Source organism: Balaenoptera physalus (genome assembly GCF_965194825.1).
Source record: "Balaenoptera physalus genome assembly, chromosome: 1".
NCBI classification, from domain to species: domain Eukaryota; kingdom Metazoa; phylum Chordata; class Mammalia; order Artiodactyla; family Balaenopteridae; genus Balaenoptera; species Balaenoptera physalus.
The window spans coordinates 17,047,570-17,075,279 of NC_138882.1; the positions used below are offsets into that span (position 1 = coordinate 17,047,570).

The window sequence follows — 27,710 nt, forward strand, 5'->3', positions numbered from 1 at the left end:
AATTGTGCAAAGATTTATGAACATAGATGTTCATATTGGATTGTTTAAGATAGAGAAAAAGCTATGAACAACCTAATAGTATAGTAGTAGATTTGACAATAAATTATACACATATCCATATAATGTAATACTACCCAGACATTAAAGCCATCTTGTAGAAGACTGTTTAATGATGTAGGAATTTTCAAGATATATGAGTTTAAAAAAGCAGGTTATATAAGTATATACCTATTACAATCCTCTTTTAAAATATATGTTTATATGTATATATATGTGCATAGGAGGAAATACTGGACTCTGAGTGGTGACATAACAAGTAGCTTTTATATTTTGATATGTGCTTTTTGGATCCACATGTTATGCTTAATAACTTATTATTAAGTGGCACATTATTTAAAAAGAAAAAAAGCAGAATTTTTGGTGAGGTGACATGTATGTAAGAAGCCTGGACCTTAGGAGACAATATTTTAAATAGGACTCATTTTGTGGAGGTTTGATATACATGATATATGAGATGTACAAACACACACACAAACACACAGCAAATTCCTTTTTGAGGTGACTTTTAGCTTTTCTTTCTGTCTTGATTTTTAAAAATCTTTTCAAGTGGGAGAGGCTCGTGTGGAATTTTGGAGGGAATTTCTAGCCTGTAGTCTCATGTTTCCCTGATGGGCAGCTCCTGCCAAAGTCATGTTCCTTGGCTCTCTTAGTCCCTGGCCCACTCCTGCCCCTGATAGGAGTGACTTATCTGAGAGTAAGGCTGGCCCTGCCCCTCCCAGGCTCCTGTGTGTGTGTGTGTGTGTGCGCGCGCGCACGCCAGGTCCTGTCCTTGGGATGCATTCTCATCTCCTCTCTGTTGTGATCTCCTTGGAGCAGTCTGGTAATTCCCTGGGGCTGTTGAACTGTGTCCAAAGTGGAGAGACAAGATAATCTAATCCACTACACAGCTTTAAAGTCTCAGTTGTGTCCATATCCTCAAATCCAGCATTACTCAGTAATAAATCTGATCTTTAAGATCTATTTCTAGTGTACAGAAGTCATTGCTTTCTTATATGCCACCAATAAACAATTGGAATTTGACATTAAAAACCACAACGCCGTTTGTATGAGCACTAAAACCAAAGAGATGCATTAGGTATAAATCTAATAAAATATGGACAAGCTCTATATGAAAAAGACTGTAAAATTCTGATAAAAAGCAATCAAAGAAGATCTAAACAAATGGAAAGATAGTCCATGTATGTGGAAAAGAAGAGTCAATATTGTCAAGATGTCAGTTCTTCCCAACTTGATCTATAGATTCACCACAATCCCAATCAGAATTCTCAGCAAGTTATTTTGTGGATATTGACAAACTGATTTTTTTTTTATTGACTAATTTATTGATTGATTGATTGCTATGTTGGGTCTTCGTTTCTGTGCTAGGGCTTTCTCTAGTTGTGGCAAGCGGGGGCCACTCTTCATCACGGTGCGCGGGCCTCTCACTATCGCGGCCTCTCTTGTTGCGGAGCACAGGCTCCAGACGCGCAGGCTCAGTAATTGTGGCTCACGGGCCTAGCTGCTCTGCGGCATGTGGGATCTTCCCAGACCAGGGCTCGAACCCGTGTCCCCTGCATTAGCAGGCAGATTCTCAACCACTGCGCCACCAGGTAAGCCCTGACAAACTGATTTTAAAGTTTGTATGGAAAGGCAAAAGACCCAGAATCGCCAACATGATATTGAGGGAGAAGAACAAAGTCAGAGAACTGACACTACCTGACTTCAAAACCTACTATAAAGTTACGGTCATCAAGAGAGTGTGGTATTGGAGAAAGAAAAGACAAATAGATCAATGGAATAGAACAGAGAGCCCAGAAATAGACCTACTTAAATACAGTCAACTGATCTTTGGCAAAGGAGCAAAGGCAGTTAAACAGAGCAAAGACTGTCTCCAACAAATGTTGCTAGAACCATTGAATTGATCCTCCACATGCAATAATAATAATAATAATAAAGAATCTAGACCCAGACCTTACACTTTTCACAAAAATTAACTCAAATTGGATCATAATAAATGTAAAATGCAAAACTATAAAACTCCTAGAAGATAACCCAGGAGAAAATCTAGGTGACCTTGGGGCTGGTAATGACTTTTTTGGTACAACATCAAAAGCATGATCCATGGAAGAAAAATTTGACAAATTGGACTTCATTAAAAATTAAAAACTTCTGCCCTGTGAAAAAAACACTGTTAAGAAAATGAGGGAAAAAGCCACAGAGTGGGAGAAAATATTTGTAAAACACACATCTGATAAATGACTGATATCCCAAATTACAAAGCACTCTTAAAACTTAACAGTAAAAACAAACAACTCAACTAGAATCTGTATCTGTCTGTCTCCTGTATCCATATCACAACTGGTTATTAACTTAGAAAAGCAAGAAATGTGTTATTTAGGCAATCTTTCCCCACAAACAAAGAACCCTGATGATTCCATGAAGGAGATGTTTGGACAAGTTACAGTTCTTTGCCCATTCATGAGTAACCTAAATGATGCTTATTGGAGAAAAGTGGGAAAGATTGGCAGGAACATATCAATTTGTTCCCATGGGGTATATTGAAGAGGGAGAGACGGAATCTCAAGTGAGAAAATAAACCAAAAGGGGCTAAAGTGAGGGTTTTTTTAATTGGAGCAGGTGACAAGATGGGCCAAAGTTTACAAATTCCAGCTCAAGAGGCAATGTGTCCTGGGTGAATCTTGGCTCTGTCCCTTACAAGCTGCGTGAGCTTGGACAAATAATTCAACCTCTGGGGGCTTCAGTTTCTTCATCTGTAAAATGGGAATAATAATATTAGTAAGCACTTTATAAGCATCAGTTATGAAAACAAAGAAAATATCCAGAAAAGTAGATTTTTCTCTTGTGCTCCCTACCTTACTGTTCAAACGGCAGAGGAGAGTTGTCTGGCTAATTCTTGGGGTTGGGGCAGTTTATCTTAAAGATCTTCAAAAAGAGGAGCAAATGCCACAGCCAATTCAAACAGATGAAAGCAGAGCACTAAGTAAATGGAAAGGAAGACATTATAGAGATAACCCTAAATCACAGCCTGAATATTTGGAGGTGAAATGCCCTCCCTGTTTAAGATCATCTGCAAAAAGAGAAGATGCTTCTTTTATTTTAATTGAAGTATAGTTAATTTACAATGTTGTGTTAGTTTCAAGTGTACAGCAAAGTGATTCAGACATATATATATCTGAAGATTCTTTTTCAGATTCTTTTCCATTATAGGTTATTACAAGATACTGAGTGTAGATCCCCGTGCTATACAGTAGGTCCTTGTTGTTTACCTATTTTATATATAGTAGTGTGTATATGTTCATCCCAAACTCCTAATTTATCTCTCCATCCCTTCCCCCCACTCTCCCTTTTGGTAACCATAAGTTTGTTTTCTATGTCCGTGAGTCTATTTCTGTTTTGCAGATAAGTTCATTTGTACCTTTTCTTTTTTTAGATTCCACAAATAAGTGCTGTCATATGATAGATGTCTTTCTCTGTCTGGCTTACTTCACTTAGTATGATAATCTCTAAGTCCATCCATGTTGCTGCAAATGGCATTATTTCATTCTTTTTTATGGAATATATACAATATTCCATTGTATATATACACCATATCTTCTTTATTCATTCATCTGTTGATGGACATTTAGGTTGCTTCCATGTATTGGCTATTGTAAATAGTGCTGCTATAAATATTGGGGTGCATGTATCTTTTCAAATTAGAGTTTTCTCCAGATATATGCCCAGGAGTGGGATTGCAGGATCATAGGGTAACTGTATTTTTAGTTTTTAAGGAACCTCCATACAGTTTTCCATAGTAGCTGCAGCAATTTACATTACCACCAACAATGTAGGAGGGTTCCTTTTTTTTCCACACCCTCTCCAGCATTTCTTATTTGTAGACTTTTAAGGATGGCCTTCCTGACTGTGTGAGGTGGTACCTCATTGTAGTTTTCTTGAAAACCAATGATAATGACATCCTACCTAAAGTAATAAAACACTTACCTTGGACCACAAGGAACTCACTGATGCTTTTTATTTTTTTACATCTTTATTGGAGTATAATTGCTTTACAATGGTGTGTTAGTTTCTGCTGTATAACAAAGTGAATCAGCTATACATATACCTATATCCCCATATCTCCTCCCTCTGGCGTCTCCCTCCCACCCTCCCTATCCCACCCGTCTAAGTGGACACAAAGCACCGAGCTGATCTCCCTGTGCTATGCGGCTGCTTCCCACTAGCTACCTATTTTACATTTGGTAGTGGATATATGTCCATGCCACTCTCTCACTTCGTCCCAGCTTACCCTTCCCCCTCCCCGTGTCCTCAAGTCCTGATCCTTTATTAAACACACCAAGCTTTGCATCTGGTCTCTATGAGATGGGAGAGACTACTGCAACACTGTAACAGAATGTGGCTTTGTGAAGAGGTCAAGGATGTGGCCAAGGTCACCTGACTCATTTTATGGGTGAACTTTCCCATCCGTCAGAAATGACTGACTAACACCTCATTGAGAGTTACTAAAACTTACTTATAGTTCAATAAGTACAGTAGTTATTCTTGGTATTATGCTAATTAATATTTTTTAAAAGATTAAATGCTTGTTCTATAGGTCACACAGCAAGTAAAATACGGGGTCAATATTAGAACAAGGTCTGCCTGTCGTCTAAACCTAGAGGTTTTGAACTGCATACATATACTATACAGCAAATTCAAATTCTTATTATGGGGTTGGAGCCAAAAATACTAGTTAGGCAAATGACTAATTTGGAATATAGGAATCAGCACTGGAGAATATTTTTTAAAAATAAATCAGGCTTATGTCTTTGGAATTCCCATTACTCAAAGTAAGCCAACAACCTATTTCCAAGTGAGATCTGCCGATAGAATAGAGAAGAATCATTTTCATTTAGCACATTAATTGTTGGTATATGGGTTTTTTGTCATGTTAGAGAAAATATTCATTAAATTTCAGCATTTATGATCACTGTGTTGTAACCAAATTAACCCTGACATAAACTTTGACATTTAAAAACACAGAGAACATACTGATTTTTCACCTGTTTTGCTTACATGTAATTTTCAGTTCTCATGCAGGGCTCATAATTAGGAGATACTGTCCATTAATTTTCTCACATGTTGCTTATTAAGAACCAAATTCAGAAGGTAGAAAAATGCCAATATAAATTTATTCTCCAAAACTGCCCATGAATATATTGTTATTGTTTTTCTAATTATATACTTATGGTATACTCTTCTGCTAAGATATTAAAAAATAATTTGTTCCCATTGATAGGTAAATCAATCCCATGATATTGAGTTTACAGTATGCATCTGAGCAAACTTTGCTTGTAAGATAATGCAAAGTTAAATAAGTCTGACCTAAGTTTTTAATTTAAAGTCTATATTTGAAGGCACTTCAAAAGAAATATAAGTACAGGATGTGAGCTGAATAACTCCAAAGGTTTCTGTAAAAAACTTCTGATCCCTGGTAGACAAAGTATAAATAACCTCATTGTCTACCACCCATTCCTTCTGCCCAAGCATTGGAACTTCAGCTGGGCAAAGAATGCTTTAATTTGGAGATGAAGAAGATTTTTTTTTTCTAAGTAGAAAGCATACCATGGAGAATATGAATCACTAAGGGTGACATTAAGTCTTGCAAAGAGATAATATATGTCTCTGTGGTGGCTCAAGAGACTAACAATAAATGTTAAATATTAATAAGATTGTGGAAATCCTCATGGATACTGTGATAAAATAGCACCAGAAAAGGGGAAAAGACAGAGACAATAAAAACCAGAGATCTATGTCGTGGTCTTTGCTGCAATTCAGTGTATGTTTTCTATTTGGGGGAAAAGTAAATAAAGAGAAGAGAAATGTTTTTCTCCAGAAAAAAAGACAGGTTTGGGAGTGTATAACATTAGAAAATAGATAATATTCTTTAGAGACAGGCAGTTGGGACCTCCTCTTGTGGGCTGAGATACAAAGGAAAATCAGCCACATTCAGAGAAGGAATCCACTATGCCACCTTGAGAGTGAATCCATTTGCTTTTTGCTTTTTTTAATTTTAATTTTATTGGAGTAGAGTTGATTTACAATGTTGTGTTAGTTTCAGGTGTACAGCAAAGTGATTCAGTTATATATACACATATATTCATTCTTTTTCAGATTCTTTTCTCATATAAGTTATCTCAGAACACTGAGTAGAGTTTCCAGTGCTCTACAGTAGGCTCTTGTTGGTTATCTTACATATAGTAGTATGTGTGTATTCATCCCAAGCTCTTGATTTATCCCTCCCTCCCACAGTTCCCCTTTGGTAACCATAGGTTTGCTTTCGATATCTGTAAGTTTGTTTCTGTTTTGTAAATAAGTTCATTTGTTTCATTTCGTTAAAAAAATTAGATTACACAAATGAGTGATATATGATATTTGTCTACGGCCATTCCACCCTAAATGCGCCTGATCTCATCCATTTACTTTTGAGTCTGTGGTTTTCTTAGCTTTTGTGCTTGCTTTGGTCCCTGGGGATGACAGCAACAATAGTGCTGACAGAGGATGGTCATGTCAACCCATCACTCAGAGAGCGACAGCTTGATGGGCCTGGACACGGTTTTACCTCGTGGCTCCTCTTCAAAGCCTGAGACCTTCCAAGTCTCTGAGTGTATCTGCAGACCAGCTATGAGGGAGAGAGTTTCTGTCGATAACACTGGCTCACCCTGCACTTAGTTCGGAAATGAGCCCTACTTTTAGACTCTCTTTCTCCTGCCCGGACTAGATTGAGCCTGATGGATGGGGCCACTTGAGCGGTGGTCGAATGCATTTTCTCACGCAGAAAAAGGGGATGGAAACCAATTATCCAAAAACAGGGAAAGGCAGGAAATCACCGGGCTTGCATCCTTTTGAGGGCTCAGCCCCATGTCTGGTTTGAATTGCTATGTTAAAAAAATAGCAGTTTTTCTGGTTATTCTGGAGGTGGTGAGCAGAGGAGCAAAGGAAAGCATCAGAGGAGAACAGTCAAACTGGTTGAAGGCTCAGTGTGTGGAGGCCCGTGGGGAATATTTGGAGAGTCTCGGAGAAGTACATTCCCTCTCCATTCAGGTGCAGGGGGAGCCGGGGGCTCCCCAAGACCATGGGAGATGTGTGTGTGGGTGTGTTTGGGAGGAAGGAAGGATGAGGGCTGCAGAGCAGGAGACACGGACATGGAAAAGGAGTTGGGAGGTGGGCATGTGGCTGTGTGGCCTTCACATGCCAATATCACAGCATAAGCTGAACCTTATTCTGAAAGATGCAAATGGAAAGATGGAAATGAAAAGGTTCTTTTTGCTGTTGTTGTGTTTGAAGTAGAGTTGATTTACCATGTTGTGGTAATGTCTGCTATACAGCAAAGTGACTCAGTTATACATATATATTCTTTTTCATATTCTTTTTCCATTACGGTTTATCACAGAATATTGAACATAGTTCCCTGCCCTATACAGCAGGACCTTGTTGTTTATCCATCCTATATATAATAGTTTGCCTCTGCTAATCCCAAACTCTCGGTCCATCCCTCCTCCACTACACCCACCTTGGCAACCACAAGTCTGTTCTCTATGTCTGTGAGTCTGTTTCTGTTTCACAGATAAGTTCATTTGTGTCGTAGTTTAGATTCCACATGTAAGTGATATCATATGGTATTTGTCCTTCTATTTCTGACTTACTTGATAATCTCTTGGTCCATTCATGTTGTTGCAAATGGCATTATTTCATTCTATTTTATGGTGGAAGAAATGGAAAGATTCTAACAAGATTCTTATTTGGACTTGATCCATCCTGAAAAAAGAAGAAAGATAGGCAAGTTAGTACTAATTTGCAATCTATAAAATATTATTTTGAGAATAAGTCACATTCTGGGTTTTTTCTCTTTTATTTTTTTCTTTTTTTACATTTTTAGTTGAAGAAAGTAGATTCAATTAGGCCAAAGGAAGAAATGCTTGACAGTTCGAATACTGCCAAAGATGACTGTGCTATCTGTCTCCTCAAGAAACGTTTTTATAAAGGTAATCTACTTTGATTTTGATTTATTTGATATCAGGGATTGAACCAAATGACTCCCAAGGCTGTTCTCAAATCCACATTTTATGATTTTTAAGAAAGAAAGTGTCCTTTATAAAGAATTCCAGAAACTGAAAAGGAGGAGGTTGCTTTTTTGTTTGTTTGTTTGTTTGTTTTCTTCTGTGAAGGCACAGCCCTCGATGTGAAAACCGGGGAAGTCAGTTGCATTCCCAGCCTTCACTGAGTTTAGGACCACAGAGCACAGATCAAGTTAGAACAGAATGGAAGGCCCCACCATTCCCTACATGCAGCAGCAGAAGAGCAGAGCTGCAAACTCAAATGCCTCTGAATGTCATCCAATTGCTTCTGCTTCCCAAAATTTGAATTTCTTGGTTGGACTGAAGCACATTCTATCCGGGATTAAGACAAAAATGAGAACGTAATGTGTATTCAGGCAAAACTCTAATCCAAAAAGATACATGCACCCCTATGTTCATAGCAGCACTATTCACAATAGCCAAGACATGGAAACAACCTAAATGTCCATCGACATAGGAATGGATAAAGAAGATGTGATACATGTATACAATGGAATACTACTCAGCCATAAGAAAGAACAAAATAATGCCATTTGCAGCAACATGGATGCAACTAGAGATTATCATACTAAGTGAAGTAAGTCAGAAAGAGAAAGACAAATACCATATGATATCACTTATATGTGGAATCTAAAGTACGACACAAATGAACCTACCTATGAAACGAAACAGACTCACGGACATAGAGAACAGACTGGTGGTTGCCAAGGGGGAGGGGGTTGGAGGAAGGATGGAGTGGGAGGTTGGGGTTGAGAGATGTAAGCTATTATATATATAAACAACAAGGTCCTACGGTATAGCGTAGAGAACTGTATTCAGTGTCCTATGATAAACCATAATGGCAAAGACTATATATATATATATATATATATATATATATATATATATATATATATATATATAAAATCACTTTGCTGTACATCTGAAACTAACACAAAATTGTAAATCAACTATACTTCAGTTAAAACAAAGAAATCTAAAAAAAAGTGATACCTATGTATAAAATAGACAACTGAGGGGAACATACTGTATAGCACAGGTAACTCTACTTAATGCCCTGTGGCGCCCTAAATGGGAGGGAAAGCCAAAAGGGAGGGGATATATGTATATGTACGGCTGATTCATTTTGCTGTGCAGTAGAAGCTAACACAACATTGTAAAGCAACTATACTCCAATAAAAACTTAATTAAAAAAATAAAATAAATAAAAAGTAAAAAAGACTACAAATCAAAAATATAAATAAATAAATAAATAAATAAATGAAAGAAAGAAAGTCAAGAAGTAAGTGGTTTCTGGTATTGGTTCAGCAGCTCAATCATGTTGGGGCTCATATCTCTGCAATTCCCTTGGCTTTTCTCTGTGTTCCAAGATGGCTTCTTTGGACCCAGCCATGTGTCAGCATCCAAGGTAGGATGAAGGCAACTAGGAGGAAGGATCCAAGCTAGTCATGTCTGTCTCGTTTTATGAATGAAACAGAAACTTTCCCAGAAATATTTCCCAGCAGACTTCTGGCCGAATCACATGACCACCTCTAGCTGCAAGGGAGGCTGAGAAATCCAGGATCAGGATTGTCATGATTGGCTGTGGCTGAATTACCTGGAGCTTTGCTACCCTGAACAAAACTGGATTCTGTCAGCAGGGACACAGGATGGGAGTATTCTGGGTAGGCAAGTAAAAGTGTCTACCAAATTCCATAAGTTGGAAAGATCAAGTGCTTTATTTTACATGGGACTGAGTTCCAAGTCCCAGCTCTATTATTTATTACCTTGGGCAAGTCAGTTAGTCTCAGGTTCTCAAGTAAAATAGAGATAGTGATTTTTATCTCTGGCTGTTGTGATTATTACATAAGATGCTGTTTGTTCAAAATGCTTAGCATAATGGGTGAGTAATAATAAGTCCTTAGGGATATTGGTCCCTTACAACTCTGACCCATGTTTTATTTAGACAGAGGAGCCTCTGAGCAAAAGAGTCCCTGGCTCTTACCTGGGGCATATTAGAAATTATTCAGAACAGAAAGAGTTCAGTTCTCACTGGCATCTTCGGTGAGGCACCTGTCACAGGTAGGTAGGGATTCCTAGTACAGGTGGGTAAGCTGCGATGATGAACCAATTGTCAAAATTTCTTAGAGATGTTAACTTCACCTGCTCCCTGTGGGCCTCAGGAAAACTACAAACATAGTGTAAATGAATCACACTCAGCTCTAGAAAATGCCTAAATGCCTCCTGGATTCCTGCACCACCCCCTGCCCCCAGACGCAACACAAACAGGCATACTGATTTTCATGCCCATAGAGTACAAACAAGAACAGTATGGTTGGTGCAAATGTGAAAAGCTAGGCTCTGGTCTGGGTTCAAGCCCCGACTCTGTCGTAAAGTAGCTGCGTGACCTCTGTGCAAGTTATTTCATCTTTCTGTGCTGTGTGACTCTGAGCAAGTTACTTGATCTCTCTGTGCCTTGGTTTCCCCGTCTTTAAATGGAAATAATAACAGCACTTTATAAAGTTGTTGTGAGAAATAAATGAGTCAATATATATAAAGGGCTCCCAGGGGCGACACTTGCAGAGGAATATCTTGCATATACATTAGAAGTGATTAGGCTACCACTTGATTTAAACTCTGAGAAGCTTATTGCATTAATGAAATAACAACAATCTTCTAAGTCACTAAATGGCTAAATTTCTAAATTACTTCTGGGGGATTACCCTACAGCCAAAAGGAGTCCCAAATGTTGCCTTTCAGCTTTGCTTGGGTTCCTTCTGAGCTTCTGCAGGGCTGGCGGAAAAGGGAACATCCATAAGTTGGTATCGTTAAAGTAGGAAAATTTTAAAACACAAATAGGACCGTGCTACTTCCTGGCTTGAAGTCTTTTCAGTGCCATCCCTTTGCCAAATCTCCTTACATGTCATGCAGGTGTCTCCAGGCTTTGCCACCTGCCAACGCCTGCTTATCTTCTGCAATCCCTGTGTCACGTGCTCTAAGACAACAGTTCTCAAACTTTAGCTGCCCCAGATTATCCAGAGAGCTGGCTACAATGCAGATTGCTGGGCCCTACAGAGTTTCTGATTCAGTAGGTGGGACTCAAGAACATACACCTCTGATTTTTTCAAATTGGCTGCCTTTTTTTTTTTAAAGAAATCACGTCTTTAAAACTAATTTGTAGGGCTTCCCTGGTGGCGCAGTGGTTGAGAGTCTTCCTGCCAATGCAGGGGATGCGGGTTCGAGCCCTGGTCTGGGAGGATCCCGCGTGCCGCAGAGCGGCTGGGCCCGTGAGCCACAGTTACTGAGCCTGCACGTCTGGAGCCTGTGCTCCGCAACGGGAGAGGCAGCGATGGTGAGGGGCCCGCGCACCGCGATGAAGAGTGGCCCCCGCTTGCCGCAACTAGAGAAAGCCCTCGCGCAGAAGCGAAGACCCAACACAGCCATAAATAGAAATAAATAAATTAAAAAAAAATCATTTAAAAAAAAAAAAAGGGACTAAAACTAATTTGTAATTCATACATTTCACCAATGCAAAATAGTTCTCCCAGACTAGACACTGAGCTGTGTGAAGTCTAGAACCTTGCCTAATCATCTTCATCCACCCAGGACCTGCCTGGTCCATTGTCTAAGACCTAGTAGTTTCTCAGCAATGTCTGATGCTCAAATGAAATCCAAATGAATGAGGCTTGACTGTATATAACTCCTTTGCATCTGTTCTGTCCTTCTTCTACAAAGCAGCAGTGCCAACTGATGAATTACTGGCAAGAGCTTTTCTCAGTTGTGGTGGTGAGCTGACCAAATTAGGCCCTCAAGACTCCCTCTGGGACCAACACACTCATTCGTTTAAAAACTGTTTAAAGTTATATATGCTCAGTAGAGGCACAAACAGGAGCTTTTTCACCTCTGAAAGTCAGTTCCCCAGTATGGATAGATCTGCAACCTTGGTTCATTGACACCTAGGATATCTAGTTCTTGCTCTCTTACCTTAAACATGCATGGAATATCCACTGATCTCATTTTAGATATAATAAATGAAGTTTTTCTTTCATTTTGGCTGACCAGTGCAAAAGGAACAGTAATCACACAACTGAGAATAGAATAGCGTTAATGAATGCCCCTACAAGGGACACCAGGGTGGAACAGCTTGGCCTGAGAGCATATTTAAGCATATATTATAATCGCTACTCTGGATGTGCTCTTTTTGATCACTGTTTTATCATATTTTAGCCATTGTTTTACATTAAAAAAGAGTGTATATTTTCTTAGCCAATGAAAATTTCTGATTGAATTAAAGTAAACATTAGGATGACAGAGGTTCTTGTCTAACTTGAGTGAAGTAGATTTCTTTTTTGGTGCACTTGGTTTTACTGGAGGTGTCATTTACCAGTCCTCTCTTTTTTTCAGACCTGACTGGCATCAAACAAGCTTTGGCTGGCTACTTCACCATCCTGAACCTGTGCTTCCTCATTTATAAAATGGGGGATATACTACCTGTCTCATCATATTGCTTTGAGAAGTAAGTGAAACAACATACATAAGGTACCAAACTTTGTGCCTAGTATATAGTAGGTTCATAATAAATGCTTAATTAAAATACTTATTGAACACCTACTACATACCTAACCTTATGTACCTTGTAATGTGGTAAAGGCTAAAGAAGCATATAGTCAGTGGTGAGTAAGGGCTTACGTTCATGAAAGGCAATAAATTCATAAATGGCAACAGCACCCACATGACACAAAACAGTGAAGGCCTACACACCAAAGAAGATCATAAACAAGGACTGAGCTTGGTAGGAGGAGGCAAGAAGGTTCTGAAGATTTATAAAATTTCTATAAAACTTACTAAGGTTTTTATTTTGATTATTTTTTAACATCAAACAAAAGGGGGTTTTCCCAAAGCCTCAGTTTCTTCATTGATAAAATATGGATAATAATAAAACATTGTGAGGATTTGATGAAATAAATTGTGTAACTTAGTGCAGAACCAGGATTAATAAATGCTCAATAAACTGTAGCTATTGCGGATAAAAATAATTCTAGAGAAGTATAAAAAGCTTAGGACCAGCAGTCTGGAAACCTGAGTCCTTCATCTCTCTGAGTCTACAAGACTGAAACTAGAGGACCAGAAGACTCTCAAAGCCCATTCCAGCCTGATGGTCCTTTGCTCCGGACTCTGTGTACTGCATCATGAGTGGGGTCTGGAAGGGGCAGCGTCCCTGAGCTCACCACCAGATGCACAGTGGGTGCTGCTGGCTCCCTCCCCTGGCTCTCAAGGTGTCTCGTGGGCATTTTGAGTTCAGAGAGAGTTGGGTTTGAATTTTGGCTCTGGGCCTCAGTTTCCACAGGGGAATGTAGTTTATCCTTATATTACAGGGCGGTTATAAGGAATCAAGAAAGTGCTGGGATGACATCTAGTGCAATTCTTGGCACAGGATAAACAACATTTAATAAACAACAACTACTTTATTACTTGTATTATTGCAGTGATGACGATGATGATGATGATGATGATGACGGTGATGATGATGGTGACAGTGGTGATGGTGATCATGACGGTGATGATGATAATGATGATGGTGACGATGATGATGACGGTGATGATGATGATGATGGTGACGATGATGATGACGGTGATGATGATGATGATGGTGACGATGATGATGACGGTGATGATGATGATTATGACGATGGTGATGATGGTGATGATGGTGATGATGACGATGGTGATGATGACGATGATGATGATGACGGTGATGATGATGGTGATGATGATGATGGTGTGTGGTTGTTGTTACAACTCTAACGTTTCTTGACCTGAGGAAAGTGGTTAAACAGGAATTTGTCTCTGGCATCCTCCTGCTCCCAAGCATTACTCCCTTCTCCCCGTGTCCAGGTGGGTCTGTTTCTTTTTCATTCTCTTGCTTCCACCGATTTTTTACTGGCTGCCACAAGCAGTCCCAGAACTACTCATGACCATCCTGTCTTGATATTGTCCAGATCCCCCCAAGAACATTGAAACTTCCCTTGCATGTTTCTTATGCTATGGGTTTGCTTCCTGTATTTCACACTGTTCCACGCTCATGGACCACAGCTACTGGGCAAAAGATGTGCTGTGATATTCTATGCATATTTATATCCAGGCCTTGTGATATTTATATCACGACCTTCGTTCATTTCACTGAAATGAAATTTTTGCCTTCATTTCTAACCGAAACCAGTGTTTGAGTAAAAATAAAGTCAGACACAAAAAAGTTAATCATATACTAGTTTCTGAGAGCAACAACACAAAATTAGCGAGTTCAATCCTTACATACACAGCAGGTGTGTTAAAAACGCATTGAAGGAACTTTGCAAATCAGTCTGATCCAGGCTCACTTCTAACCAGCCAGCCTTAGCCCAGGGCGCCCTAATGTCAGAAACCCCGAGGAAGTGTATGTAGTGTGAGAAGAGTTTCCTAAGACTCTCTGTTAACAGCCAAGATGAGAGGCTGACATTTTTAAAAGACAGAGAGGGGAAAAGGTGAGAAGCCAGCCTACCAGGAAGATAGTGACAGAGTTGATCCTATGATTTCAACTTAGATATGCAACGTCGTTGCCAAGATAGCTGTGTCTGAGTTATCTTGGGAAGAAACAGCATTCTGGATTTTGATGGGCTAGACTTGGGGGAGTTTGTGGATTTAAAAGCAGTCCCTCCAGCCTGTCTGCCCCAGACCTTGGTAAAAGCCTGTCTTGAACTGTGCCACTCAGACGGGAGTTAAAAGAGGCCCAGGCTAGAGCAAAAAAGTTCCAATTTGGAAGCTAGAGGCTGCTGCATTCTTCCTCAACGCTTCTGCTTCTTGCCCACACCTCACTTTGTACCCAGTTTTGATTTCTTTTTATACCTTTTGTTATTTGTCAATTGCTTTGAAGACAAAATTAGGACCTGCCATAATTACATTCCCCACTGCAGCTAGCACAGAGCTTTGGACACAGTATCGTTCCCATTCAATGTTTCTTAAACTGGTCAGTGAAATCAACAAAGCTTAGCGATTTAAGAAACTAGGACTCAGGACTTTAGGTATGATGGAATTATGCCACATTATATGTATGGGAAGCCGTACAGGGTTGTGGGGAAGGCCATGAGTTTATGAGTCAGGCTGACCTGGGATTGAGCCCTGGCCCCAAGCACTCTTTGCCGTGTGACCTTGGGGAGTTGCTTTTGTCACATGTGTTCATCTCTGGGCTAATCCCTGAACTTCTTGTCTCCAAGCCTCAGTTGTCTCATCTCTAAAATGGGGGTGATCATAATCCCTACTGCACAGAATCATAACAGTACCGACTTCAAAGAACCAACCTCATAATAAAAGTCCCTCATAATTCTTGGGGAGAGTTCATGGAAATTATAGTTCTACAGCTCTTAGCACAGTTGTTGCCACATATTAGGCCCTGATTAAATGAGAGCTATTAGTAATAATAATAACATGGTCTTTTTCAATTTCTACTTTAACTTTGGAGTCATCTTGAGGGACAGTTGTCACTCTCGTATTGACAAAATAATGACATCCAAATATATGTACTGGAGCTTTCCTCGAGGACTGGTGGCATTGTTCCTGCCATGGGAAGGTGGCGTTGTGTTTTGATCATTTGATTGAGGTCCCTCTAATTTTTTTGTTAAAAATTTGATGTATGTAAAAAACAAAAAAATCCCTGTGATTTTATGGAGGATTATGGAGTTGCCTGTGGAATAATAGTAGCTGTCATTTATTCACCATCTACCACATGCCTTGCCCTGTGCTCTGCACTTTGTATACATTACCTCTCCTGATCCTCAGACAGGCCACGATTTTAGCTCTGTGTCACTGATGAAGGAACTAAAACTCAAAGGGTAAGCAACTTGCTCTGGTCACATAGTCCGAAAGTAGCAGAGGTAGGATTTGAAGTGGGCTCTGCCTTCAAAGTCCGTGCCCTGGCCTGGACTCCTGATCTCTGAAATATTCGCAGTCTTGCCTAGAGCTTCTGCACTGACCAGACCCAAATCAGAGGCTGGGGTATGATTCTTCCGCTTATTTTCCAGGATTCCGCTGCTGCATTTTAAGCCTGCGCAGAAACACCACTGTAAATTATTCATTTTGAAAGTTGGATAATGGGCCTGAGGCATTCACTATTCACAGTAAACAACAAAAGCACGCGGAGAGTAGGTGCTCCAGGCCAAAAAATCAGCTCATTTATCTTAATCCTTCCTCCTCTGTACACGCATCTCCTGTTCGTCCGGCACTTTCACACCTTGTTCCTTCCGTCATTGAACACACAGGATGTGTGTTTCGAGTATCGTGGTACAAGCGCTCTGGCGAACATTCCTCGCGAGGTTAATTATCCTTAACTGTTCTCTGGTGTCTGAGGAGTTTGGAAGACCGGGGTGTGAAGAAACTACACCTTTAGCACACGTGTCTGAAGGAATGTGTGCAGTGACTATTCACAGCTGTCTCCAATTCTTCTCCCTCTGATACACATCAATCGAGCTGCTGTTCCATGCCAGGCACAGAGCTAGGCTGATGGTGAGATTAGGACTAAGATGCCTTTCCTCAAGGAGCTTGCAGAAAGGGGTCAGCTGGGGGACGCCAGCAGGCAGAACGGGTCTCATTCCAAAATGGTAAGAGCTGCCGCATGTGTGTGTACAGCGGGTGACACTGAAAGCCGTGGAAGGATGAAGGCAGAGCAAGTACCAAATGTTGTTTTGGTTGAATATATATGATGTCTCAGCTAAACACAAGAAGTGTGGTGTCGTGAGGCCCGCTGATCTCAAACTGCATTCCCTGGAACCATATCTGGACACCTACCGCTGTACCAGGGGCTATTTGAGTCCTGGGGACGCAGAGGGAATAAAATAAAATTGATGAGAATGAACTTCTTGAAGCGAACTCCTCCGCTGTCAATATATTACGTAACCTTAGGTAAGTTACTTCACTCGTTTGGACTCAATTTCTTGATCTGTAAAAGAGGGAAGTTGAAGAAAAGAATCACTAAAGCTCTCCTGCCAGCTTTAACTCCTTACGAAATAAAAAAGATTTCTGAAGCTTTCTTGATTTTTTTTTTCACCACACGTTATTTTGGTGAGAACAACCATGAACATCCGCCACTCTGGAGTTCAAGGAGGACAAAATACGCGTGGTTCCTGCTCTTGTGGAATTCACCAGCTACGTGGGAAACAGTTTTAAACAAACAAAATGCATAATTACGTATTACCGAGGGTAACTGCTTTGAAGGAAAATTTTTGAAAAACGTTTCATTTGAGTAGTTTGAACTTGTCTATCTCTTGATCATTTACACTTGTGGTTAACAAAACTGCATCTTTTTAGAGTTTATTTTATTGAAGTATAGTTGATTTACAATGCTGTGTTAATTTATGCTGTCCAGCAGAGCAATTCAGTTATACATATGGATACATTCCCTTTGGTATTCTTTTCCATTATGGTTTATCACAGGATATTGAATATAATTCCCTGAAAACTGCATCTTTTTGATTGAGTACGTTCTGGATGACATTTGTCTGGGTATCCCCGAGGGCCACACGCCCAAGAAAACAGGAGGCATTGCTGAGTCGTGCAGCACTGCTTGTCACGGGGCTTCTTAGACCCTCTTCAGAGCCATCTGAGCGCCCAAGACCCCTGATGATCAGGAAGGAGCAGCAAAGAAAAAGAAAGCAGTCGCCCCTAGGCTGGAGGGGAACGAGGACCACGATTCTGCAGCAGCATCAGATCTGATTGGACCCTGACACCAAGAGATAGCTGTGAACCTGGCAAGTGTTGGCTGCAAGCAGACAGCGGTGGGAAGATCACGGCTCAGAGCAGCGGTCGGCTCTCCCTAAAGTACTGCATCCCAGCCTGTGGGCTTGGCAATGCATGGCTCGCCGGGGAGAGCTGGGTTTCGCTGTGAGCAGTTGTTTACATCCAGGCTTAAAGAAGCTAAGCGCTTCGTCCCCCCTCAGGTGGCTTTGAGGAGACTGCTACAGGGCGAACGAGACAAGAGTGGAAATTTCATGGTGATTTCAGCTCCCGCCTGCGTATGCTTGTGAATTTCCAAAGTTGTAGGTTACTGATCAGGTTCAGAATGGAGACGAATGCCAGCCAGCCTTTCTACTGTGCATCTGTAGAAAGATCGCCACGTTTTTCTCATCCTGACCCTAGAACGATCCACATCGCTTATCTGGTTTAAAAAACACATTTAGGGCTTCCCTGGTGGTGCAGTGGTTGAGAGTGTGCCTGCCAATGCAGGGGACACGGGTTCGAGCCCTGGTCTGGGAAGATCCCACATGCCGCGGAGCAACTGGGCCCGTGAGCCACAACTACTGAGCCTGCGCGTCTGGAGCCTGTGCTCCGCAACAAGAGAGGCCGCGATAGTGAGAGGCCCGCGCACCGCGATGAAGAGTGGCCCCCGCTTGCCGCAACTAGAGAAAGCCCTCGCACAGAAACGAAGACCCAACACAGCCAAAAATAAGTAAATAAATAAATAAAATTAAAAATACAAAACACATTTAAAAAACACAGGCTGTTACTCAGCCATAAAAAGAAACGAAATTGAGTTATTTGTAGTGAGGTGGATGGACCTAGAGTCTGTCATACAGAGTGAAGGAAGTCAGAAAGAGAAAAAAAAGTACTGTGTGCTAACGTATATATACGGAATCTAAAAAAAAAAGGTGCTGATGACCCTAGTTGCAGGGCAGGAATAAAGAGGTAGACAAAGAGAATGGACTTGAGGACATGGGGTGGGAGGGGGAAGCTGGGGCGAAGTGAGAGTAGCATCGACATATATACACTACCGAATGTAAAATAGCTAATGGGAAGCAGCAGCATAGCACAGCGAGAGCTTTGCGACGACCTAGAGGGCTGGGATAGGGAGGGTGGGAGGGAGGCGATATGGGGATATATGTATGCACATGGCTGATTTGCTTTGTTGTGCAACAGAAACTAACACAGCATTGTGAAGCAATTATACTCCAATAAAGATCTATTAAAAAAAAAAAAGCACAGGCTGCTTAAGTGACGCATTCAAGGTCACCTAGCAAGTGAATACCAGGGCCAAGAAGAGAACCCAGATCATTCAACTCTTTTACCCTTCATAATGGACCAGGCTAGGTTTTTTATTTTATTTTTGCATTCTCAGGAATTACAAATACGCCTACAGTAAACTTCTCTCGTGGGGAAAGATTGACTTGGTCAATTCATAAATGGAAGAATTTGCAGTAACAAAAAAAAAAAGTCCCTATAGAAAACCGGAAGAAAAGCTCCTGAATTCAATCCCCAGCCCACATTCCCGGCTCAGACAAGCAGCGGCATTTGCCCTGGCATGCCTGGCTCAGTGCCAAGCACCACGAGTAATAGATCTCTGTCTGGGTTGTCTTCAGGACAAAAACTTGGAAATGAAACAGGGCGAGGGTATCTTGGGGAAGGAGGAGAGAGTCCAGGCAGGACAACACATTGCGGGCACTTCTCTGTCATCAGGGAATCCCACCTCTTCCCAAACCTGGTTCAGCCGTGCTTTGGCAAAGGCTGTTAGTGTAAGAGCTCTGTAACTGAAGGCCTTTGACACAGAGTTCTACAGGGCAGTGAGAGTGACATCAAGTGGATGCAGGAGTGAATGAAACAGCCGTGTGAACTCAGTCCTGTGGTAGAGGATTGTCATTCTGTGAAGCAGGCTTCCTGTTCAGAATTATATTTAGGGTTCAGCTCCACACGCTTGTTCTCTGGCCTGTGTATTTCTCCAGGGACCTCCTTGCATAGGAATTTGAGTTCTCCTTGCACAGGACGGGTCATCTTCTAAGCTCGTTCTGGTGTCTTCGCGGGGATTGGGGAATGGGGTGTGTTTAGAGGATTCATTTGACGTGAAATTCAGTTCAACAAATTTGTGGAGCACCTACTATGTACCACATACTGCCTTATGTATTGAGGATGTAAGGACACCCCTTACACTCTGGATGTTCACTGTCTAATTTAGTGAGAAAGGCAATAAACACAGGTAAGCACAGAGAAGAGGCATCTAATCCATTCCATCAGGTTGGGTGACACCTGAGTTGAATCTTGAGGGGGTAAACTAGCCACACAGAGCACTAGGAGGTCAGAGTCTGGGGAGCAGCCTGAACAAAGTATGGAAATGGAGAACAGCATCTGGGTGCAGGTAAAGGTTTCAGGACTATGGGACAAGTAAACTGAGATTTAGAGCGATGGCGTTGGTCCCAGTTTCCGCCTCTGCAAGATGAGAGGGAAGACTCCAGAACTGGCTTTTTCCGAGCACATCTCCCATGAAGAGGATGAATTTGGAGGGTGATTTACCTGAAAGGCTCTATATGCCTCCAATGCCATTTGTTTGCTTGTTTTAAAGAGTGATATCATAGCCTTGTTTAAAGATGCCAACATTACAGTACACCAGAAGTTGAAATCTTTGAATCCAACCAAATCCATGATAAAATATTTTTTAAATTGTGGTAAAATACACGTAACCTAAAACTTACCATTTTAACCATTTCTAAGTGTACAGTGGGTGGCATTAAGTACATTGACATTGTTGTGCAACCATCACCACTATCCATCTCCAGAACTTGGTCATCACCCCAACCTGAAACTCTGAGCCCATGAAACAGTAACTCCTGTCCCTGGTAACTTGACCTTTGTTTTCAATTGTTGAACTCTTTGCCTTTCATGGAGAAGTCCCAGGCTGCTTTGCTACAGCATGCAATAGATGGAACTATCCAATAGACAGCTCTGGACAGAGGGACCCCTGACAGAGGGACAGCCATCAGTTTTTTGGGTTTTGCCACAAGGCTCATTAACTGCATTTTGAAAGTGCGTCAAGAGTTTCTCCTCTCAGTGTAGAGCATAGAACCCACCAGGGAAGCATGAGCTCCCCCTAGAGTTTAGTGCCTGCATTGCAACAATACGGGCAAAAATAGCAGGCAAAAAGCTCGAATTGTTGGTGGATTTGGGAAGGGAAGGACAAGATTTGAGAGCCACTAGGGAGTTCCTGAGTACAACCTGTCTGTGCTTCTGAAACAGCACGGCCTCCCTTCCTCTCTCCCCAGGGCTGCCTTTCATAATCCTGCCAACACTTAAACCCCTTTTGCTTCCTAGACTGTCCCGAGTAATTGATAATGCTGATGCTTTAGTAAGCAATGCTGTTCTTCCAGTCAGTATGGAACAAATGTTTCAGCAAAGGACCACTGTGTTCCCAGGGATGACAGAAATCAAGTGAAACATAAAACGCAGGCCCTGACCACCTCTGGTCCCAAAGGCTTGCTTGGAGCTTCTCACTGAATGGAAGCTTTCCTGTTTCTGCATTAATCCTTGTAATGCTGGCTAATTTCCAACTCAGGTAATTACATTCTCCCTTACCCAAATCCCCCCTGGAAAATTTAGTCCTTTTGTGTGTCTTCTTGTGATTTTTTAGTTTTTATGTTTTGCTCTTGACACGCAGCATTTTGCTGAAGACATTTTGCCTTTCGGTGAGAGGGCAGAGAGGGTGGGCCCATTGGCCCTGTGCATTGTTTTCAGAAGAAGTGTAGGGCTAAGGAAAGGTGGTGGAGCCATGCTGAGCAGAGCAGAACCCTGGAGATTGAGAGGCCAAAGGAGATGCCCTGATGAGACTCCTCCCTCAGGTAGGTATGTGATGAAACCTCTGACGTTATTCATTGACTTCTCAGTATAAAGCCTCCATAACCTCTGTGTGAGACAGCCAGTTTTATCACTCCTTTGGCAAGTGATTCGAACTTATCCCTAAATGGGACCCCTACCACCTGGGTGTTGCCAATCCACCCTCTGTTTCTCATGTTTGATTGACAAATGGTCTGTTGTTCAGTTCTCCAGGGTTATGATCTAGATTTTACTTTGGGCTGAAGGGGTTGTAGACATTTTGGGTTATTTGGATCCCCAAATCACTAAAACATGGCAGCAATTTCTCAGTAATTATAGTTTTAAATATCACCTGGTCCTCAAGCTGTGATCAATTATGTGATACACTGACTCATGAAGCATTTATTGAATAACTGTGTCCCCTTCCCTTCCACCTGAGTCGCCTTAAGGAAGTTAGCTAACAATTTCGTGCTTTGGTTTTCTTACTCGTACATTGAGAGTGATAAGAATAACTACTTCATAAGATGGTTGTGATGATTAAATGGGAGTGCAGGGAAAACCATTATTATTATACTATTATTAGTAGTATTACTAGTGTTAGTATTATTATAAGACATTGTATTAAGCAAACATATTGTGGAACCGATCTAGAACAGGGGTCCCCAACCCCCAGGCCTGTTAGGAACCCTGGGCCGTACAGCAGGAGGTGAGGGACGGTGCGAGTGAGCGAAGCTTTATCTGCCGCTCCCCATCGCTCCCCATCGCTCACATTACCACCTGAACCATGCCCCCCTGCCCTCCACCCCGCCCCCACTTCCGTAGAAAAATTGTCTTCCACGAAACCTGTCCCTGGTGCCAAAAATGTTGGGGATCGCTGATCATTGTCATTGAAGATAATGAAATACTCAAAAAAATCTCTTAAATAAAATGAAGATGCCAAGATGACTAAGCAATGGTCCTGCCTCAGTATGTTTATAATCTAATGTAGGAGTCATATATTCTTCTTCACTGTTGTCATCCTAATACCTAGATCCATGCCTGGCATTTATAGTGGGAGGCCAAGAAATGTTTGTTAATAGGATGAATGTATAAAGGACTTAAGCACAAACATACAGAAGGGAAATTACCAATGAGGGGAATTGAGGACAGCTTCATAGAGAAGTTTGCATTTGCTCTTTGATTGGATTCTTTGATTGAATTCAATCTTTGAAGAGTAGATATGATTTTGAAAGACGGTGAAGGAAGTGAAAGGCCCTCAAAATCACTTACTGGAACAGTGTTTCCCAGTCTTTTTTGGATCATAGCACATGAAGAAAATAATAATATTTATACAGGACACTGGTCAAAGGCTCTACATAAGGACATGATCCCCAAGAGAACAGAGACCTTGGCCATCTTGATCAACTTTGTATCCCCAACACCTAGGATGGTACTTAGCAGATATTAGTTGAATAGGAGCAAAGGGGAAAGCATGAGCAAACGCTTAGAGTTGGTCTGTAAAAGGCATGACTCGGGGCACTGGGGTGCAGGATTCATAAGAAAATGTAGAAGGAGTCAAGAAAATTTAGAGGCAGATCTAGGACGCCTTTGAATGCTGTACCAAATTGTGTGTATTCACTAAGGCATGGGATCCATTAAATATTTTGGATTGGGAGCTCTTAGTAAGAAAGACAATCCTGGGCGGGGGCTATGTAAAGGATAGAGTGAAAAAACACTGGGAGAAGAAAATCAAGAAGGCAGCTATTTGTAGTGTCTGGATGGCAGACAATGAGGGACTGAAATAGGAAGGGGAATGTGAAGGAAGGACATGAATTTGACACTTGAGTTGAGAAATAGTTGGTAGGACCTCACTGGAATGAATGGAAAAGGGCAAGGCAAGAGTCATATTACCACTAGTGGGCGATTTCACCTTAGACAGTGTACTTAGCCTCTCTGCCTGTTTCCTCATCTACAGAATGAGAGACCTGAACTATTCCTTCAGTCCCATTAATTTCTAGTATTTTAGAATTCTCTAATCTTATCAACTTTTCAATGAATTAGAAAGGTCTCTCTTCCTCATCCCCCCCCACCCCTCCTCCGCCTCAGTTTGTGGTGGCATTTCACCTTCTTACTTTGGACTCCCTTAGTCCTCTGAAAAACTTCAGGCTAACATTTCATTCAAGTGTAGCATAGAGATCCTTAGGGTACAGGGTCGAGTAGTGTTCCCTACCCCATCTGAAGATACTCAACTGGCAATTTCTTCCCTCTACTTTTCTCTTATTCATTGGGTCTTCTAGGGAGACCCCTGCCATAGACCTTTCTCTTATGAGTAAGGATTGTGTCTTATTCCTGTTTGCCAATCCAAGCCTGACATAGAATAGCTGCTCAAAAGTAGGAGGGATGAATGAATGAATGAGTAAATGAGTTGATGATGGGGAGATATACCTTGGATTATATCTTTCTGGCCACCAGAAAGTTCTGGTCAGATGCATTGTGACAGGAGACTGGTAACATCATCTTTTGATTTTTTTCTTTTCTTTCCTTGAGAACTCTTAAGAATCTAAATGATTTTCTAAACTTTTGTTCTCCTAGAGCTATTGCTGTTATTCGCTCCTGAGCCTTTCCCATCCACAAGTGGTTACCTGCCTAAGCTCATTTGAAGGCTGGGGAATCAGTTGTGTCATCCTTTTCTCTTACGATTAGAACACCAACAGTTATGTGCACAGAAATTCCATCCATGGTATCAACACAGACTTTCCAGGATAGAGACCTAGAATGAGTTAACAAGCACCAACACATCTGCTAAACTTAAAAGAATACTCTATTATTGCGTGGCAATTGGTAAAGAACTTATTAATTAAGGATATGAGACAGAGAAATCTCCCAAGGGGCAAAAAGCCATTACAAAGACATTGTGGAACCAATCTAGCAGTTAATGGAATATTCAGAGGTTCTTTAAAAAAAAAAAGAGAGTGAGAGAGGGGGTCACTTTTCAAAAGAATAGGTATCGCCAAATTAACGATATATTACAGATTGTGGAAACTTACCAAAAGACAGGTAAATTCTAAAAACAAAACAAAAAGCCTCAGAAGCATTTTTGTGTGTGTGTGGTTCTAAATTTTGTTTTGTTTTGTTTTATAGCGCAAATATTTTGTATTGTAAGATATCAACAAACAGCCCCAAACTGGCTGTCTAGAAGCATTTGTTCTAATACAATCCAGTCTTTCTATTGTAACATCCCTAGATCCTAAACACACACCCACACCACCACAAAGCATAAAAGTAAATTGAGATGGAAATCAGAGTCAAGCTAGTGTTGCACAGGAGAATTAACAGTACATTTGCTTTTGTTCTGAGATGGAGGGCATTCAGAGACAAAATAAATAACTCATTTCAAGTGCCTGTGAGTTGTTTGTTTAAGACATAACTCAAATTAACAAGAAATGCCAGGCTCTCCTCTGTTTCGCTTTTTTAATTGTAAGTTTTCCCCCTACAGATTATCTGGTGGTATGAGAACAGTGCTGTGTTTTAGAGAGGGATTTGGTGAATCTCACCAAATGCAGAGGACTACCCGGAAGTTGCGTTCTCTGGAGTGATAACAGAGGTCTGCCATACCTGTTCTATTAAGATGCTTATCTTCAGAAGGACTTCCTAGCTCCAGCCCTGTGCGCCGGCACCCACAGGCACTGGCTGAAGCAAGCCTCCCAACCACACAGTATCACAAAACACGTGGTCACAGGATCCTAATAACTCAGTGTGTTGGACCCCAGTGAGCCTTTCGTCTCTGAGGCAAAACCAGACCTGAGAAATATCTTCATCAGACGAACAGCGTATATGTTAAGAGCATGAGAATGAGAAAAATCAGGGACATCAGCTTGTTCATGTTGCAATTCAAACATAACCTAGACCAATCCTCTGTACACAAATAATATATTCATAAGTGAAAACTTGTGAATTATTTATCCCACATTTTTGGGGGGAGGAGTGAGATGCATTTACATTAATGAACATAAGATGGTTAAGTAGAAAGATCACTGGACATGGAAGGTGAACATTTGATTTTGAGTATGTATGAGCAACTCCTTAGCTCAATACGTCCCTAGGACGTATTGCTCAGACTTACTGAGCCTTCTCTTTCTCATCTGCAAAAGGAGGTAAAATCACACTTGCTCCGCCTGCCTCATAGAGTAGATGTAAAGATTATATAAGATAAAATGTGCCAGAGCACTATACCGTCTATAAAGGTTTAAGATGGTGGGGGTGGTTATGATGATGATGATGATGATGAATTATTAGCTCAAAGCAATTACCCTAGTCTGTCTTTAAAGGCAATGACTAAGCTTTGTGATAAATGGTGGGAGAAATGGAAAGACAGCTTTTGAGAAAGAAGTTCCATGAGAATGTAAACATTTATCATAATAGAAGTGATTCCATAGTACCATTAAATATTCTGTAAAACAGAATATATTTATTTGCCCTTGATTTTCAGACAAAACCCAAACCACAATAACATGTGTGGCTCATAACACAAACAAGGATATATTGCCAGAAAATAGCTGTCACTGTGATGTCAAACCCGGTCTATCCCAGCACTTAGGCTTATTCTTTTCCCGTGTCTGCTTCATCTGCACCAGGATCTCCATCCCTGTTGCCTATCCTAGATTTCAATGTCTTTTTCAACACTCCTGTTCTACATATTTAGTTTCTGAGTGTCATTCTACTTGATGAAAATGATAGCGGCCAAATGGGAGTTGAATAACTTGGCTTGCTTTCTATAACCTACCTGCTAAATATTATACCAAACATCCCAAAATACGCATCTTCTGTCTTTGTCCTGCTGTCTCCAAATAAAGTTAGATTTTTCTTTTATTGTTCTCTCCAGTTTCATGAGCTTGACCCATTGTTGGGCTCAGTCTTCCTAGGCCTATCTTTTTGCAGTTTTATATTTGAGTCCATCAGAGTGTTCTTTATCTAGTTGGTTATATTGGTTTCTGTAGACTAATCTCCCAACACTTGTTTTGGTAATTGGCATTGCATGTAATTAAGGTAGAATTTAATTTCATAGTGTCTCTCAAGTGCCTTGAGTGTCTTTTAGGATTCCTTTTAGTTTTTGTTCATAGGACTATTAGGTGCTTAAGAGGTTGGCTCATGGAAAATCCCTCTCTATCCCCGTCTCTTCTTTGATATTACAAAATTTCATAGTAGTGCTCTGAACTTTCCACCATAATTCCCTGTTTTCACTACCTGTTTATCCCTTAAAACTTTTAAACTTTCTGTTCTCTCTGCCTGGAACAGTCTTTCATATCTGTCCTTTGCATATCAGGCTCTTTCTCATCGTTAGTTCTTCATTTTAATGTTATACCCTCAGAAAGGAACTTCATGATTATAATAATTAAAGTAGCCTTTGATATACACACACCCATCCACCTACCCACACACTTACTTGTTCTCATCACCCTATTTATTACTCTCATGACATTTAACATGATTGGTAACTATCATGTTGACTGATTTGCTTCCCCATGTGTTCTCTCTCTCTCCCACCCACACCCTATCTACCCACTATGCCTTGGATCTTGTCCGTCTCTTCACTGATATTTCCCAGTTCCTGGCACAGGGTCCATCCAATAAATATGCGCTGGAGGAATGAATGGTCTATTTCTACATTATTCTGTAAGCTCTAAGCAGGCAGGGTCTAAATATATTAAATGAGTGAAATTGTTATTAAAGGGAAAATCAATTTTTAGAGCGCAAACAAAATTGAGATTATTTATTCCATAATTTTCATTTTGTAGGTAAGTGTTCAAAGAAGTGAAATAATTTGTACAAGGTTTTATTCTTTAGTGAAAAAGCCAGGAGTAGAAGCTAAGTCTTTTGATGTCCAGAGGAGTAAGCATCAATTAAAGATCCTCTTCCCACTGGCACTTATAGACTAGGTTGCCCAACTTCCCCAAACTCTCCACTCCAGCCAACAAAACC

The 27,710-nt window shown here is 40.9% G+C and overlaps 1 protein-coding gene across 1 annotated transcript in view; it reads left to right on the plus strand.

The window, feature by feature from the left end:
• Window positions 1-2,525: 2,525 nt before the first annotated feature.
• The window catches only part of LOC309644475 (uncharacterized protein), a 117,657-nt gene continuing 92,472 nt past the window's right edge, over window positions 2,526-27,710 (plus strand). Inside the window, exons 1-3 of the mRNA XM_082428212.1 lie at window positions 2,526-8,081; window positions 12,558-12,669; window positions 21,255-27,667. Of these exons, the coding sequence (XP_082284338.1) occupies window positions 8,012-8,081; window positions 12,558-12,669; window positions 21,255-21,375 (303 nt within the window). The 5' untranslated portion in view covers window positions 2,526-8,011 and the 3' untranslated portion in view covers window positions 21,376-27,667. The remainder of the gene's footprint in view (window positions 8,082-12,557; window positions 12,670-21,254; window positions 27,668-27,710) is intronic.